Genomic DNA, 15,606 nt, shown 5'->3' with positions numbered 1-15,606 from the left:
TGGATGTGTGTTTCTTTTATCAGTTACGTTCTTTCTTTGTACCTTGAGGTAAATTTTCCAGCCCTCGCCTAGACCACATCGCCTCGGGGAGCAATGGACACCCTTCTTGAACAAAGTGCTGCACTGAAATATTCATGCAGAATTTGTTCGACGTTACTGGTATGAAGAATGTGTCCTTCTCCTGATCCGATGAAGGTTTTTCAAAGTGTGCAGCAGTGCCGTGAGTTCTTGAGAGCCCAGATACAGAGGAGCTGGCAACCACAGCTCGCCCCACTGACTTCTTCGGTTTCCCCTTTAGCTCGAGTTTTGTAGCCGAGTCGTGCAAAGTCTGTGTTTCCCGGTGAACCCTGGATCTTTTCAGTCGTTTCCAGATCTGTCAGTTAATAAAGTATTTGTGCTTTACATGCCCTTTACTGTTCTCACAGGGCTTTGAATGGCAGCAGCAGTTCTCCCACTGTCCAGAGACAGAGCTGACCCAGGCGGGTTTCAGCAGCAAAGCCTCGTGTGATGCAGCTGGTGACCCACTGGCAGCAGAAGTTGCTGCGATTCTGAAGCCGGCTTTGATCTGCAGGTGGCAAATCCCTCACTGGCTTCCTCAGCCACTTGGGAACGCGCTGTAAAGCATTTTCTAGCCGGATTTCTTCTGCCACGCTCTTCTTCTGGAGGCAGAGCTCCCTCGAGGACGGTGGGAAGATGAGCAGCGTGGCTGGAAGCTGCTGGGGTGCGTCGAACTCGAGCGCCGTTGTGTGCTGCTTTCCTCCTTAACCCTGGGGCTCTCCCCGTCTCCCCCAAGAGCATCTTCTTGCCGTGCCGGGCTGTTTCATCGCTGTCGGCTGCTGGAGGCTGGGATGCAACCCAGCTTCGGCTGAGGACATGCAGAAGTCCTGTGTTGGCCAGTTTCAGGCTGTTCCCGCTGCCACTGGTCCTGACTGGGAGCAAACTGGGGCAGCGGAGAGGGCTGATGCCACCAGATGGTGCTGCCATACAGCCAGAGCGGGACAACCTGAAGGTACAACACTTCCAACGGCTTCAGCTTGGTCCTGGTGGCTTCTTGTGGTCTTCGGAGGCTTCTTGTGGTCCTCCTGCCTTTCGCCACCCTGACGCTGCGGAGCTGGGAGGAGAGGAGGCGTCACAGCATCAGGTCCCTGCGTCACGAGCCGTGACGGCACCGAGGATGTTGGCGATTCAGCGTTTACTCCTCACCAGCCGCTCTGTGGAGCAGGCTGGGTGTCGTATTTATCAACCCGAGGCACGGCTTCGCTAAGACCAAGGGCTGAAGCCTGGTGAAGCCCAGAGCCAGCCCAGCATTCCGAGGTGGGAAGGGGCTCGGGGAGGTCCTAACCCAAAAGTCATGTCCCGGTCCCAGTGGTTTGTGACTGGAGGGGGAAACAGAAAGGAAAACTTTATGGTTCTTTTTGAATCTCCACTTTTTCTGTCTTTTTTTGGTGTCCTAGCTCTGGGAACGTTTTTTCCCCTGAGCTGCCGTGGCGATCTCATGGAGTTCTCCGGCCCTTTTGTCGAAGTTGGAGCACTGCGTTGTTCTGCTTTGATTCCCCCCGTTGGTAGCCGGCGATGGGCACGGGGAGGTTTGAGATCGTCCTCAGAGGGGAGCCAGGAGGTGTGGTCCCCGGAGAGGACACAGGCTGTCCCGTGAGCCAACCCCTGATGAAATCACTCTCGTTTTAATTCGCTTTTATAAGGTGATAAGCTTTTCCTGCCAGGCGGCGTTTCCAGAGTGATGTCATGCTGTTGGGTAAGCCGTGTGTCGATGAGGTCGTTTTGCAACCAGAGCTCTCCGGAGGGAGAGATCGCAGCTTTTCGCTGGTCGGTGGTGGGGAAGCTCGTCGCAGAGCATCCCCCTTGGGTTTCTTGGCTGCAGATCCCAAGAGCAGGGGAGGAGACCTCTGGCGGGCTGGCTCCTCGTAGATCTTACTCTTAATTCTTTCTTGTAACAGCCTGCTCTGTTCCCCCTCTTCTCTTCCTCCCCGAGCCCTCCAAACCCTCCGTAAACGAGGTGGGATTTTTGGGCAGCGTCCATCTGGCAGGCCGTTCGCCCTCCCCGTTTTCCCGGCTTGCAAATCAAAGCTGAGCTCAAGCGAAGGTGCTGGAGAGCCCACCCTCTTCCAGCCCCTGCCCAAGGGCTCCCCAGAGCTTCAATCGCAAACTCGCAGCTGCGGATCTGGTGCAGGGGAATGGCTGGAATTTCCTGCCCGCTCGGAGCAGGCAGGTCCCAGGTCAGGGTTTGCTGCCTCTCGTGCCCCGAGTCCGTCCACCTGGGGATGGACAGGCTCCCGGAGCAGCGCAGAATTCCTGGTATGAGCTTCCCGTGCCAGGGATGATGCTCTGGCTGAGTATTTCCCTGTTTGAGGGCTCCTCGCCGCAGCATTTCAACCGGCCTTTTCTTTCCCTGCCACTTGCAGGTACCTCATCGCCTGGCTCCGGCCTTCCAGCAGATACGGATGGATATTCACCACCTCCCTCTGCTACGGGCTGGGGGTCTCTTGGCTGGTTCCCAGACAGCACCGCGGCTCAGGCCTGGGGGAAAAGCTCTTTTTTTTTGCTGCTCCTTGCCAGCTGCTTCCCGCTGCCGTGGATGCTCCGGTGCGGGAGCCGCGTGCTCTGTGTACACAGCCCTTCCCTGAGTCACGCTCCGGTGACTAATTCCCTCCTGATGGGCACATGGAGCCCGGTCCATGCCCAGGTTCACAAATAAATGCATTTATTTCTGTTGGAGGTTAGGCTGGCACCGACCTCACCTGGTTCTTCAGCAGCTTTCCTTCTCTTGGGTCACCCAAAACTGTGCCTTGCGCTTAAAAAACCATCCAGACTCTTAAAATCCTACCGTTTGAAGGAGCTTTTGGGTTGTTCTTCCCTTGTAGCATCTTTTAGGCTTTCCTTGGTAGAAGCGATGCTGCTCTGGGATGTGCCTGGGTTGGATTTGATTTCCTTCATCTATTTCCCCCGCCCTGCTCTGTGTCGGAAAGCTTTTTGGAGGAAGGATTTGGAGCCTGGTCCGGGTCCCTACGGGACAGGTCCCTGCTTGGAGCCGCAGCCGCTGCCTCGTGCTTCGCTTCTGGGCCCAGCACCGCCATCCCAAGGGAGCAGGATGCTCCCAAAGCCCCGGCCTGGGGGAACCTGCTGGCTCTACGCTAAAAAACAGAGGCGGAGGGCAGTTTCGGCATGTCGCAGGGGCGAGAAGTGTCCCCCTTTGAACAGAAAGAGCCTCATGCCACGGAAAAGCTGCTTTTTAAATGCTGTTTCTCAACAACCGTCGCTCCGACCTTGCCCGGGCTGAGCTTGCTGCCTGCTCCTGGTGCAGGGGATGCTCTTGAAGCGTTCCACCAGATTTATGTCCGCCGAAGGGGAAATACCCTTGCAAGCTGGAAAGCATCCCAGCCCGGGGACAGACCTTCGCTGTCAATCCGTTGCTTTGGTTTTTGGGACTCCGTTCCAGGGAAGATGCTCGTTGCAAGCAGAGAACTTCCTCACGCCAAAAGCACCACGGTAAGGAAGGTGGTCAGTGAGGACGTCTCCAATCCAAAAATAGAAAATAGAGACCTCGATGGAGCAATATCCTGCACTGCCCGGGCCCAGGGGACTGGGAATTCCAGTTAATCATCGACCACGGATGCAGTCAAGGCAGAAACGTCTTTGTCCAAGTGGAGCAGAAGTCTCATTTTTGGCAGATGCTGTAAACTTTGCAGCAAAGAGGGGAAAAAAAAAACATGATTCCCGCTGCGACGGGGCAAAAGCTGTGTTTCGCTCACCTGACCCATCCTGTTTGTTTTTTATTTAGAAACATCTAAAGGTCAAGACAGCTCCCACTCTGCCAGTTCATGGTGACAGCAGCCAGCGCTGGGAAAACATGGGACGTGGCTTCCCAAACATCCCGGGCTGGCAGCGGAGGGAGAGCCCTCCTCTCCCATCCCTCTCTGCCCGTTTCCAGACCTGGAATGGGATGGGATGGAGCAAACCTTGTCCGTGATGTGACCGATGGGCCACTTCGGAGCCCGGCTGGGTTCCTCCTCTCCGCCGAGGGTTTTCTGACTCCTGGAAGTGCTGAAGCTGCCTCCAGCCACCAACTTCCCTAGAGACCAAGCCCTGGGAGCTGCTCGGAGCTTCACGTGGCGGCAGCAGATATGGGAAGCCATGCTGCTCTTCCCTTCTTGGCCCTTGGCTGAAAAATACACTGTGGGAAAGTATTACCTGCCTCGCTGGCAGTACTTTGCAGAAATATCCCCCCGCCGGCATCCGACTTGCTCTACCCCCGTGGTTTTGGGGAGCGGGGCAGGTCCCATGGGTCGGGGGGAGCAGCCCCACTCCGAGGCCGATGCCTCATGGCGGGATGCTCCGGATGATGGGATGCTGTTACCTCGCTCTGTCGGTCCCGGGGCTGATGCGCGCTCGCTCTCGGGGGGCTCTGGCGTTGGCCGGAGGCTCTCGGCACGTTTCAGGAGCCACTTGCTCAACAGCCGCAAGGAACCGAGAGAGCTGGTATCTGGAGGGCAGCACTTCCCCTCCTGCTGCTTGCGATAACGCGTGCCACAGAAACAGCTGAGGTTTCTGCAAGCGCCCGCAGGGAAGTTTCGCACTTTTTGGGGAACAGAGGTCCCACGGAGCCCCCTCATCTCTGCTCGCCCCCATCAGCCCCGCCATGGGCTGGGCCGGGGGGAGCGGAGGGGGGACGTCCATCCTCGGGCACAGTGGCATCGAGCTGGGGGACAATTGCACTCAAGGAGGCGCGAAGCCCCGGTGGTGTGTGGTGGGTTTGGGGCTGGTCCCGCAGCCCTGTGCGGCACCGGCAACGTCCCCGGCCCCACTCCGAGCCCTGCTCCAGCTGGTTCAAGTTCAAGGCTGTGGGCAGCTTGCGTTTCAAGGGGAAGTGACTAATGTCCGCGTTCCCCTTCTCCTTTCTTCTGGTGCTTAGTCTCAGCATTTGCAACGTGGCTTCTTTCTCCGGTGCTGGCTCAGCTGGGAGCCGCGGGTGGCTCTGGGGACGGCAGCGAGCATCCGCCATGTCCCCCACCTGCTGGCCATCTCCTGTCTGGAGACGGAGAGAAGGTGAAAAGAATATTTACATCTTTCCAGGCTCAGCCGTGCGCGCTCTGAGCTTTCACCTGGCTTTCTAGCAGCCTTTCCAGCTGCTGGCCCCCGTGCCATGCTTTCATCCCCAAAACTCCCGCTGCGTGCAGAGGAGTGATGGCACCAGGGCATTGGCTCCTCCTCACCCTCAGCCCTTCTCTTGGCCCGTCCGAGGTCTGGGAGTCCCTGACCACCAGCAACCCCGTGGCCAAGCGCTCCTATAAATGGCTGCTCCAGATCCGTGCCGGGTCGGCGGGAGCTGCGCTGCGGCTGCACCTTGGCGAGGGATGATCGCAGTAACCGGAGAGGAACCTGCATCCCGCTGGGAAGAGGTGTTGGAGAAACACGACCTTCCCGTGCAGCTCACGGCCCAGCCAGGACCGGAGGGAACGTGGGACGCTGTTTGTGCGCGGGGCTGAAGCTGCGCAATCGCATCTTGCAGGCTGGGGAGGACACGCCGGGACATTTCATAACGGGTCACTCGGCATCCGCGGCCGCTGCTCTTAAAACACAAGTTTTATGGCTGGTGCTGGACTGTAAATCTCCGACTTCCACGGCTGGCGCCTTTTGGGGGGAAAACATCCGTCTTCGGCAAACTTTGATGGTCTCCGAGCACGAGCCACCGTGCGTCACTCGTGGATGGGGCTCGCACCACGCAACGCGCCCACGGTTAGAAAATGCATTGCAAAAGCAGAACTTCGGCATTTAGGGTTTTGCCGGGTCTTGCTCAAGGGCCGGGCAATGTGATCGCTGCGGGGTCGGGGCCTCTTCCTGCACCCGGACGCGCTGCGAGGCTCCGATTTGGCTTTGGACAAGCGCGTTGGGCACCGCGCAGACGGCGGAGGGGGCTGGTGGCCGGGCTGGTGGCTGCAGGGGACCCGGAGCTGCTGGGGACGGAGGGGGTGGTGTGGCGGCTCTGCCCCAGAGTGATACCCCCAGGTCTGTGGTCCTGCTGGAGTGACGCTCCCTCTCTTCCTTGAACTGGGGGGGTGAAGGTTGTTGTCACCCAGCTGATAAAATCCCCAGGGGAGGGGATCACAGAGGGGCTTGGTGCTCCTGGGAATTCCCTAAGGATCCCACAGCTCCGGCTGGAACACAAGCACCCGCTGAGGAGCCAGCGCCCGGACCCCCTCCATGCGGGAAGATGCTCATCCCAGCGCGTTCCCTGCCCGGCTGCCGGAGGGACAGGTGCCGTGCCACCTGCGGCAGCAGCGGGACGGTGCCAGCTCCCCGTGGGACACAGCATCGAGAGAAACCTTGCCCCGAGGTTTCCCCGTGAGCCGCCCGGGGGGTTCTTTCCACGCTGGAGGCTGCGGGCAGAGAAAGGCAGCGTGAAACGGCGCGAGGTCTCTGGGCTCCTCCTGCCCCATCCTCATCCATCCCTCCGCCAGGACGGACCCAGGGCAGGGCAGAGGAGCCAGAGCTGGGGCAAATCCCCTCCACGTGATGCTGCTGGTGCTGACAAACTTCTCCTTTCACGTGTTTTAGGGTGAAACGTTTGGTCTCGGTCTCGCCTCAGGCAACCCCTCGAGAAACTGGGTGAGAAAGGCAGGAGTAAGGCTGGAGCCGGCTCCCGAGGAGGAGCAGGGGATAAACAGCCGTAAATCACGGGATTACTGTAAACATGTTCATCCCGTGGCAGGAGCACAGTTAAAGACCAGGCGCTTGGCTCGACTTCAGGACATTTGGGATCAGCCTTGCCTGCCCCGGCGCCGGGGGGGACCTGCCCATTGCCTCGTCCGACCTGGAGTTTCTCATCCCTCTGCTCCTCTTTTTGGTGGAAGCATCCCTTAGAGAAGGCGAGGGACGGGTGGTTCCACCCCAGCCTCGGTGGCCGGTTCCCACCGAGGGTTTTCTCCTCCCCAGCCCGTGGGCAGCCCCGCTCTGGGCACGTGGCCCCGCTGGATGCGTGCCACCCCGGCGTGCCCGGCTCCATCCCGACTGCCATCGGGCTGCCCGGGGATGACGTAAGCCCTGGCCGCGGTTGCTTCAGGAGGGACCGGACACGGGCTTGCACAGAGGAGCCGCTGCCGCAAGCCGGGCTGTGGTGTCATCAACCGGTTTGGTAGGACAAGGTCCAACGCTGATCCGCTCCTTCCCGCATGTACCGGCATGAGCCGGGCTGCCCGGCCGCTGCCTCCCTGCTCCGCCGCTGCTTCCTTGGATTTAGGGAAGGGGCTGGATGCCCGGCTCAGCCGATATTGGGGACCCTGCGTGCCAGCGGGGACTGGCGTGAGGTGAAGGATGGAGAAGGCAGCCGAGGATGCAGGGATGGATGAGCCGCGCCACGGTGCCGCCCGCAGCACTCATGGTCCCGCACATCACCCTCTCCTCCCTCCGTCACCCCCTGCCACCCGCTCTGCCACCTCCCAGGCCAGCGGACGGTGCCCGCGGCCGCTTGTCCCTCGCCAAGAGGGTGAGGGGCATCCCCCCAGCCACGGATCTACAGGGAAAACGGGAGGTGGAAGGGAAACCTTTGTGTCTGAGAAACAGGATTATATATTTTTCGTGTCCACAGCTGCAAGCCAGCTTGCAAATCACCCAATTCCAGCACTGTCGGAGCTCCTGACAGTGAAATCCCAGGCGGAGAGGAGAAATTCCTGCTGGGTGTTTACTCCGGCGTCACCCTGGGACGGGGAGGGGGGACGGAGGGCGGGCAAAGTTCGGCTCCTATAAAGTCAGGTCTGGTCCACTTCATTCATTCCCCTGGCAGCATCGCCAGGAGCTGCACGTCCCGCCTTTGCGCAAGAGGTTTTGCAGATAAATCCCCCCCGGGGAGCACCGGCCGCCTGCGCCATGCCGAGGGCGCTGCGGGATGTCGGGGCTGCCCTCACCTGCCTCCAGCTCCTGCTGCTTCTCCCCGGCGCGGAGCCGAGGCCACACGCGTGGGACGGGGACAGGCTCCAGCTGGAAGCCATCAAAAAAGGGATCCTGGAGCGGCTGGGGATGTCCGCGCCCCCCGCGGTCCGGCAGCATCTGGACCAGGAGAGCATCCGGAGAGCGCAGCGGCTCTACCAGCACAAAGTGGCCGAGCTGACGGGGAACCGGAGCCGGGAAGAGGAGGGAGACGTGCCCAGGACCAGGCGCCTGCATCGCCTGACCCCTACACGTAAGTGGCCGCGGCTCCGCGTGCGTCCCGCCACCCTCGTCCCCCTGGGACACGTGTGTCCCCTGCCGTGTCCCTGCTCGGGCATGTCAGCCCGGCTGCCGCGGCGTGTGTCGGGACATGACCGGGCATGAACTGCGGCGGCCACGGTCATCCTTATCCCAGCTGCTTCCCTTGCCCCGGTGGTGGGGGGGAGCCACCTTTTTGAGCTGTTTCGCTTCAAACCACAAAAAAATAGTAAACGTGGGATGAAAGCTCTCCCCAGCAGCGGTGGCAGCCGTGGGTGCTCACAGCGGGGTTCGAGCCGGCTCGGGGGCGAGCGGAGGGGAGGCAGGGAGGTGCCATCCCTCCAGCCCCAGCTTGAGCCCCAGTTTGGGGGTTTACCTGGATTTGGGGAGATTTAGGGAAATACTCAACTCCTGCTGAGTGTTGGGCTGGGGGAGGACAGCGGGGTGGGGGGTCACCCCCATGGGTCCCGGGGCACCTGCTCCGGCATGAGGTGCTGCCCCTCGGCAAGACCCTCAGGTGGGTCCCGAGTGATCCGGGGCTGAGGATGGAGCCAGATCTCCCCAGCCTCGGCATCCCTCGGGATCTGGGTGATTCCCGGTTTGGCCGCCCGGCAGGAGCTGGTCACACGCCGTGGCTGGCGGCGGGGATTGCCGGCTCTTACATCAGTCGTCCTCCCTGTCCCCACAGTGCTGCGCCAGCTGGACATCCCTCCAGGACACCAGGACCTCCAGGGAGACCAGGACCCTCAGGGAGACCGGGACCCCCGTGGTCCCTACCGCTACCATCTCCTCCTCTCCCGCACCGAGGATTTCCACCGGCAGCTCCGGGTGGTGCAGGCGGAGCTGAAGCTCTTCAAGCAGTCGCTGGCATCCTCCGGCATGACCCCACTCAATGCCTCGGAGCCCCCCCAGGTCAGCATCTACACGCTGGGGGGGGCTCACGGGACCCCCCAGCTCCTGCGTAGCCAAGAGCTGGACCTTGCTGCCCCGAGCCTGGACCTCACGGCAGCCGTCCAGCCCTGGGCCATGGGTCCCGAGGACACTCTGCGCCTGGAGCTGGCCTTCACAGCCGACGTCCCGGCCTTGCTGGCCACCCCGGGGGGCGAGACGCTGGTGCTGGAGGTGGAAACCCAGGAGACCGCGAGGCGGGGGGCCAGGAGAGCGCGGGGGCTGGAGGAGGAGTGCGGGAAGAGCGACGGGAAGTGTTGCCTCAAGTCGCTCAAGGTCTCCTTCCAGGACATCGGCTGGTCGGACTGGGTCATCGCCCCCAACAGCTACTACATGAGGTTCTGCGAAGGTTCCTGTCCCCACAACTACAAGCCAGCCAGCATGCACGCCCAGATCAAAGCCCGCATGCACTCCCTCTCCAAAGCCACCCCGCCGCCCTGCTGCGTCCCTGCCGGCTACGACCCCATGGTGCTGATGCACTACGACGGCGAGGGCAGGCTGGTCTCCACCCTCTTCGAGGACATGCTGGTCACCAGGTGCCACTGTGCCTGATGGCGTCGCCTCCAGCTCAGACCACCCGAACAGGTGCTTCCCGGCAGCTCCAGCATCCCAAAAACCAGCCCCCGTGCCACGAAACGCCTCAGGACCGGCCCCGACTCCACTGCCTGACCCAGCCCCAGGGTCTCCAGTTGTGAACCCCCCCTCCACAGGCCACCATAACTTATTCCCTCCCTCTCTTCCCTTATTTAAAACCGTATTTTATTTGGTAGGTGGATCCTCCCCACCCGGGAGAGCCCGAACGGGCCGGGGTGGGTCTGTGCCCGCGGCCCACTCCACGTCCGTCTGAGCATCATCTCTTCCCTGCTTAGAGATGTATTTATACAACTTTCTTATTTATTGCTAACTTATTGTATTTTATAGCAAAGTACCTTTTCGGGAAAGGGGTTCTTTTCGGGTATTTGTATTTTATATATTTCTATAAAACAGAAATAATGTAATAATGTAAATCAATAAAGCGATGGGAACAGGGGTGCTGGCTGCTCCTCCTGCGCCACCCGCCGGGGGGGGGTCTCTGACCAAAGCCTCCCAATGGGTCGCTGTCGGCCGGGGGGTCCTGCAGCCCGGACCCTCAGCTCGCCCGCTCCGCAGGCTGGGAGCCGGTTCCATATGGATTTGCCGGTAAATCCTTATGGCGGGGCCGGCCCCATCCCCACCCTGCCAGCGGCTGCCAGGGCGCGTGAGTAACGCCTGGGCGATGCTCCCAGAGACCTTTGGGTTGTTTGCGTCCTTGAGGTGGGTGCTGGGCGCAGCCTTGACCCCCCGGGAGGGACGTCCAGCTGGGATGCGGCCTTTGCCCCATTTCCAGGTATCTCTGGCTGTGGGACCCCGCAGACACCAAGGGGTGGGGGGAATCCCGGCTCCCCCGGGGCTCTGCCACCGCGGAGGTTGGTGGCACACCCCATGTCCCCAAGGGACTCGCCACAGATGGATGGGGTGGCTCTGCTGGTCACGGCTCCTCTCTGTCCTGTCCCCTCTTCCAGCACGTCCCAGGGGTGTCCTGGGCTGCCCGGCCCTTTGGCAGCTCCCGGTGGGGACCTGGGCTTGAGGAACGTGGGATAAGGGGACCTCTGGTCTGGGGACATGGGCTTTGGGGACCAGGACTTGAGGGACATGAGATATGGGGACCTCCACTCTGGGGATGGGGTCTTTGGGGACCAGGGCTTCAGGGACACAAGCTGAGGGGACCTCCAATCTAGGGATGGGGCCTTTGGGGACCAGCGCCTCGAAGGACATGGGATACGGGGACCTCCACTTTGTGGATGGGGGCTTTGAGGACTGGGTCTTCGTGGACACAAGCTATGGGGACATTCGCTCCATGGACATGGACTTAAGGGACCTCGGCTGCAGCGACCTCTGCTCTGGGGACCTGGGCCAAAGTGACACGACCTCTGCTCTGGAGACCTGCCCTTGAGGGTCCTGGTCCCTTGGCAGCCCAGCTCTGGGGACAGGGGCTCTGGGGGCTCTGGACTTTCCCCAGGGACCTCCAGCCTCAGGCAGCTCCTTCGGGTTAATGTTTACAGCCCCCGCCCCGTGCTCCCGACACCCCTCCTCGGGGCTGGCAGAGCCACGAGCAGATAACGCACCGCGGCTCCGCTCAGCCGCTGCCGCCCCCAGCGCTGCCAGAGGGACGGGTCCAGCCCGTAACAGCATCAGAGCGGGAGCTACGCAGGTCACTTAATTAAACCATTTAATGGGCCACGGTGGAGCACCACAAGGGCTGGAGCTCAGGGGAGCCACGCAGAGCTGGGGGGGCACCCGGACAAGCCACCGCGTCCCCGTGTCCCCAGGCTGCCGGTCCCCTCGGGGTGCACAACTTGGCAGCGATGGGCTCGGGGGTCTTGCCAGCAGCATTAAAAAAAAAAAAGGGGCTTTTGCTCTGTTCCCCGAACTGGCAGATTTAGCAGAAAGAGGGGTGTGTGTGTGCAGGTGACAGCAGAGCTGGTCCCGGTGCCTGGATGTCCCCAGCTGCTGGCATGTCCCCAAGCGCACGTGCACCCTGAGACTCTCCATCGGCAGCCGAAAGGGGAAGCGGAACCGTGCGCCGCAGTCACCCCATGGCCCCCTGCTCCGCCGGATGGCCGCGGCAGGGCCCCACGCACGTCCCCAGCAGGGAAGGCTCCGGCGCGGCGGCTGCCGGCAGATGCTGTGCCGAGGCGTCCCCGCGGTCGGTGGCCGGTGGCTGGGGAGGAAGCTCCAGCCCTCAGTGCTCACCCCGCGGTGGGAACTGGGGTGAAGGAGGAGGTCCGGGGGGGGGTTAAAAACAACATCCCCTGAGAAAGGCGTCCCTGGCAGGACGCACGCGGGGGGACCACGTGTGTCCCCGTTCCCAGCCGTGGGGAGACCCACAGAGCCCACATCCATGGCACAGCCCATCCCCATCCCCTCTGGGCTGGGGGCCGGTGGGGAAAGCCCCGGGAAGAAGCATCCGTGGAAGCCATAGCCTCTCCCCCCGGCCCCCCCGGCCCCTCACTGGCCGGGGATGATGTAGATGTCCTCGCCCTCGCCGGGGCTCCGCGTGTTGGCGTAGATGGGCTGGTCCCCGGGGATGGCCTCGCTCTCCAGGAAATAGTCGTCATCCGCCGGGACCTGCGGGCTGGGGGGGACAGAGGGTGGCACCCGCCCCACTGCGCCCCGGAGATGGGGCAGGTCGGGGGTGGCTGGTCCCCGAGGCGGGGAGTGAAGGCCATGGGGTGGCTCTGGGGGTGCGGGTGGGGGGAAAGGGCTCGGCCCCAGCAAGCGCCTGGGCCTTGGGATGGCGGGATGGGACAGCATGGGATGGGTGGCACTGCGTGGGGTGGCATGGGATGGGGTGGGACAGCACCGGATGGGACGGGACAGGATGGGATGGGACGGGACGGGACGGGACGGGACGGGACTGGATGGGACGGGATGGGATGGGATGGGATGGGATGGGATGCGGTGAGGTGGGACAGGATGGGATGGGATGGGATGGGATGGGATGGGATGGGATGGGATGGGATGGGATGGGATGGCACAGCACGGCATGGCACAGAATGGGATGGGACAGGATGGAATGGGATGGCATGGCACAGGATGGGATGGGATGGGATGGGACGGGATGGGATGGGACAGAATGGGATGGGATGGGATGGGATGGGATGGGATGGGATGGCACGGCATGGCATGGCATGGCACAGCTCATCACGGGATGGGATGGCATGGCATGGCATGGCATGGGATGACACATCATGGCATGGGATGGCATGGGACAACATGGCACAGTACAGCACAGCGGAGGAGAGGATGGGACATGCCCTGAGCAGCTGGTCCCCGTGCCGGATCCTCACCTGTACCGCTTCTCCTGCCATCCTGGTGTCCAGCCCCGTGTGGTGGCCGGGGCGGTGCCAGGGGTCACAAAGACGTTCTCATAGTCCGGTGCGGCAGCGGCAGCAGCATCGGTGGTGTCCGTCTCAGCGGCCCGGCTGATGTAGCGGGGCTGCCCGTGGGCCGCACCAGGCTCCCACTTACCCCACACGGTGTCGGCAGCCACGGCGGCCGCTTTCCTCCGCCGATAGCAAACCACAACGGTGACCACGAGCAGCACGGCCACCCCGCCAGCCGCCCCAGCCAAGCCGGCCACCAGCCCCACGCTGCCTCGACATTCCCTGCCGTGGAAATGGGTGATGTTTAAGGAGTCGAGGTGGGAGGTGAGGCAGCGGCAGTCGGGTGCCGTGCAGTTGTGCTGGGAGCAGGCGCAGGGCGCCAGGACGCTGCCCACCACGTCGCAGCGGCACGGCACCACCAGGTCGCGCAGGGTGGGCTGGAAGGCGGTGGGGGGCACGGCGGGCAGGGGGTTGCCCTCCAGCCACAGGCTCTGCAGGGCCGTGGCGTTGGCGAAGAAGCCGGGGGGCAGCTCCCGCAGGCGGTTGTGCTGCAGGTGGAGGTGCCGCAGCCCCCGCGCGTGGCCGAGGAAGGCGGGCGGCAGCTCCCGCAGCCGGTTGTAGGACAGGTCCAGCTCCTCCAGGCCAGGCCCGACGCGGGATGAGGGGCTCAGGGCGTCGATGCCGTTATGGCTCAGCAGCACCCGGCTCTGCCGCTGGAAGGGTCCCCAGTCCAGCTCGGCGCACTGCCGGCTGCGGTTGGTCAAATCCAGCACGCCGGGGGTGCCCGTGGGCACGGGGAAGCAGGGGGACGAGGGGGACGCAGGGCGCAGCAGCAGCAGCAGCAGCAGCAGCACTAGGGGGGCCGCAGGGTGTCCCATGGCCCCTCTGCCCCACCAGCCACCTGGGGGAGAAACGGGGTGGGGGGTGGGGGGTCAGCAAGACCCACGCCTGAGCAGGACCCCCCCCCCCGCAAGTCCCTGCTGAGCTTTCCCCCTCCCAGCACAAACCAGTGCGGCCCAGTCTGGCACCCACCCCGCTCCCTCTCTCCCCGGGGGTCCCGACAGGTGGTTTTCCATGTGCGGGTGTCCCCCCCCCGCCTCCCCGGTCCCCAGCACCTCGACTCGCCTGCGCTCCGGCCGCCTCTCCGCCTGGCGGGGGCAGGGGCAGGGGAAGAGGAACAGGCGGGTCCTGCCGTCCCCTGTCACCCCGCCGGGGCGTAGCTGGCCCCGGGGTGGGGGGGGGGGGTGCACCACCCCCAGCTCAGCACCCCCCCAGCCACCGCCGGACCCCCCGGGCCTTTCCTGGGGTGCCGAAGGGCTCCGACACCACTGCAGCCGTGCCGTTCCCTGCCCGGGGGGCTTGGGGGGGCCCCGGGGGGGCGTCTGAGGGCTGGGCTGGGGGGGGGGATGCTGAGCATCTCCACGGCCTCGCGTGTCGGCACCGGATGGGGGACACCCCCCCCCCCCTCCCCCCCCAGCCCCGTGTCCCCGGTGCCCGGGGAGCACCCGAACAGGCGGCTCCAGCGGCCCCCCCCCCCCCCCCCGGGCACACGGGTGGGCACGCACGGGCACGCACACGCGTGTGCTCCTGCGCGCGGGGGCACGCGCGCTGGGGGGGGCTCACGGGCGCGCGCTCGTGCGTGCACACGCGTGTGCGCCGGCAGCACGGTCACGCGTGCACGGCGGCGGGGGCCCGGTGAAGCCGGGGTGGGGGGGGTGGGGGGGGGTGGGGTGGCTCTCAGGGTCTCAACGATGCGTTGGTGCAATTAACGCAGCGGCCCGGGGAGGGCGTGTGGGCAGGATCGGGCCCCCCTGGGGTCCCCCGTGGGTGCGCGGCCGTGTCCCCGCACAGGGTTGGGGTCCCCACCGCTGTGTTCCCCACGTCCCCATCCCTCTGGGTCTCTCCCCATGTCCGTGTCGTGCGTCCCCCCCCCCGCCCCCGTGTCCGTGTCCCCCCGTGCACCTGTGTCTGCCACTCATGTCCCTGTCCTGCGTCCACCCCCGAGTGTCCCCCCCGTGTCCGTGTCCCTCCATGCCCACCCGTCACCTCCACGTCCCTCTGGGTCCGTTGTCCCCGTGTCCCTCCCCTCCATGTCCCTCCCCCGTCTCCCTGTCCCTCCGTGTCCCTCCGCCCCGCCACAGCCATGTCCTTCGGTGTCCACCCTGCCCGTGGCCGCCCCCTGGTGTCCGTGTCCCTCCATGTCCCCCCTCTCACATCCATGTCCCCGTGTCCACCGTCCCCGTGTCCCTCCCCTCCTGTCCCTTTCCACGCACGTCCACCCCCTCGCGTCCATGTCCCTCCGTGTCCCCCCCCCGTGTCCGTGTCCGTGTCCCCCCCCGTGTCCACCAACTCCGTGGCCAGCCCCCCATCTCTGTGTTCCTCCGTGTCCACCCCCTCGTGTCCGTGTCCCTCCACGTCCCTGTCCCTCCACGTCCGCCCTCGCACACCCGTGTCCCTCCATGCCCGTGTCCGCCCCCTCGTGTCCGTGTCCCCCCACGCCTCCCCCCTCTCGTCCCCGTCCTCCTGCCTCCACCACCTCCGTGTCTCTCCACATCCA

The 15,606-nt window shown here is 63.7% G+C and overlaps 2 protein-coding genes across 2 annotated transcripts; one reads left to right on the top strand and one right to left on the bottom strand.

The window, feature by feature from the left end:
* The first annotated feature begins 7,878 nt into the window (after positions 1–7,878).
* Positions 7,879–11,228, top strand: GDF15 (growth differentiation factor 15). Its single transcript, XM_074565424.1, has 2 exons — positions 7,879–8,191; positions 8,885–11,228. The coding sequence occupies exons 1-2, from the start codon at positions 7,879–7,881 to the stop codon at positions 9,694–9,696; spliced, it is 1,125 nt and encodes a 374-aa protein (XP_074421525.1). The 3' UTR covers positions 9,697–11,228.
* Positions 11,229–11,375: 147 nt separating this feature from the next.
* LRRC25 (leucine rich repeat containing 25) lies at positions 11,376–15,130 on the bottom strand. Its single transcript, XM_074565425.1, has 3 exons — positions 15,089–15,130; positions 13,014–13,950; positions 11,376–12,298 (listed from the first exon to the last, which is right to left on the bottom strand). The coding sequence occupies exons 2-3, from the start codon at positions 13,925–13,927 to the stop codon at positions 12,172–12,174; spliced, it is 1,041 nt and encodes a 346-aa protein (XP_074421526.1). The 5' UTR covers positions 13,928–13,950; positions 15,089–15,130; the 3' UTR covers positions 11,376–12,171.
* Between the last annotated feature and the right edge of the window lie 476 nt (positions 15,131–15,606).

This window comes from Larus michahellis, chromosome 23 (assembly GCF_964199755.1).
Source record: "Larus michahellis chromosome 23, bLarMic1.1, whole genome shotgun sequence".
NCBI classification, from domain to species: domain Eukaryota; kingdom Metazoa; phylum Chordata; class Aves; order Charadriiformes; family Laridae; genus Larus; species Larus michahellis.
The sequence above is the reverse complement of the archived record's forward strand: the minus strand, read 5'-3'. Positions and strand labels throughout refer to the sequence as shown.

Excerpts from the sequence above, each read along its gene's own strand:
- GDF15 (XM_074565424.1), top strand. The coding sequence starts at position 7,879 with ATGCCGAGGGCGCTGCGGGATGTCGGGGCTGCCCTCACCTGCCTCCAG. Across the intron at positions 8,192-8,884 it reads GCATCGCCTGACCCCTACAC|TGCTGCGCCAGCTGGACATC; the intron begins GTAAGTGGCCGC and ends CTGTCCCCACAG.
- LRRC25 (XM_074565425.1), bottom strand. The coding sequence starts at position 13,927 with ATGGGACACCCTGCGGCCCCCCTAGTGCTGCTGCTGCTGCTGCTGCTG. Across the intron at positions 12,299-13,013 it reads TGGCAGGAGAAGCGGTACAG|CCCGCAGGTCCCGGCGGATG; the intron begins GTGAGGATCCGG and ends TGTCCCCCCCAG.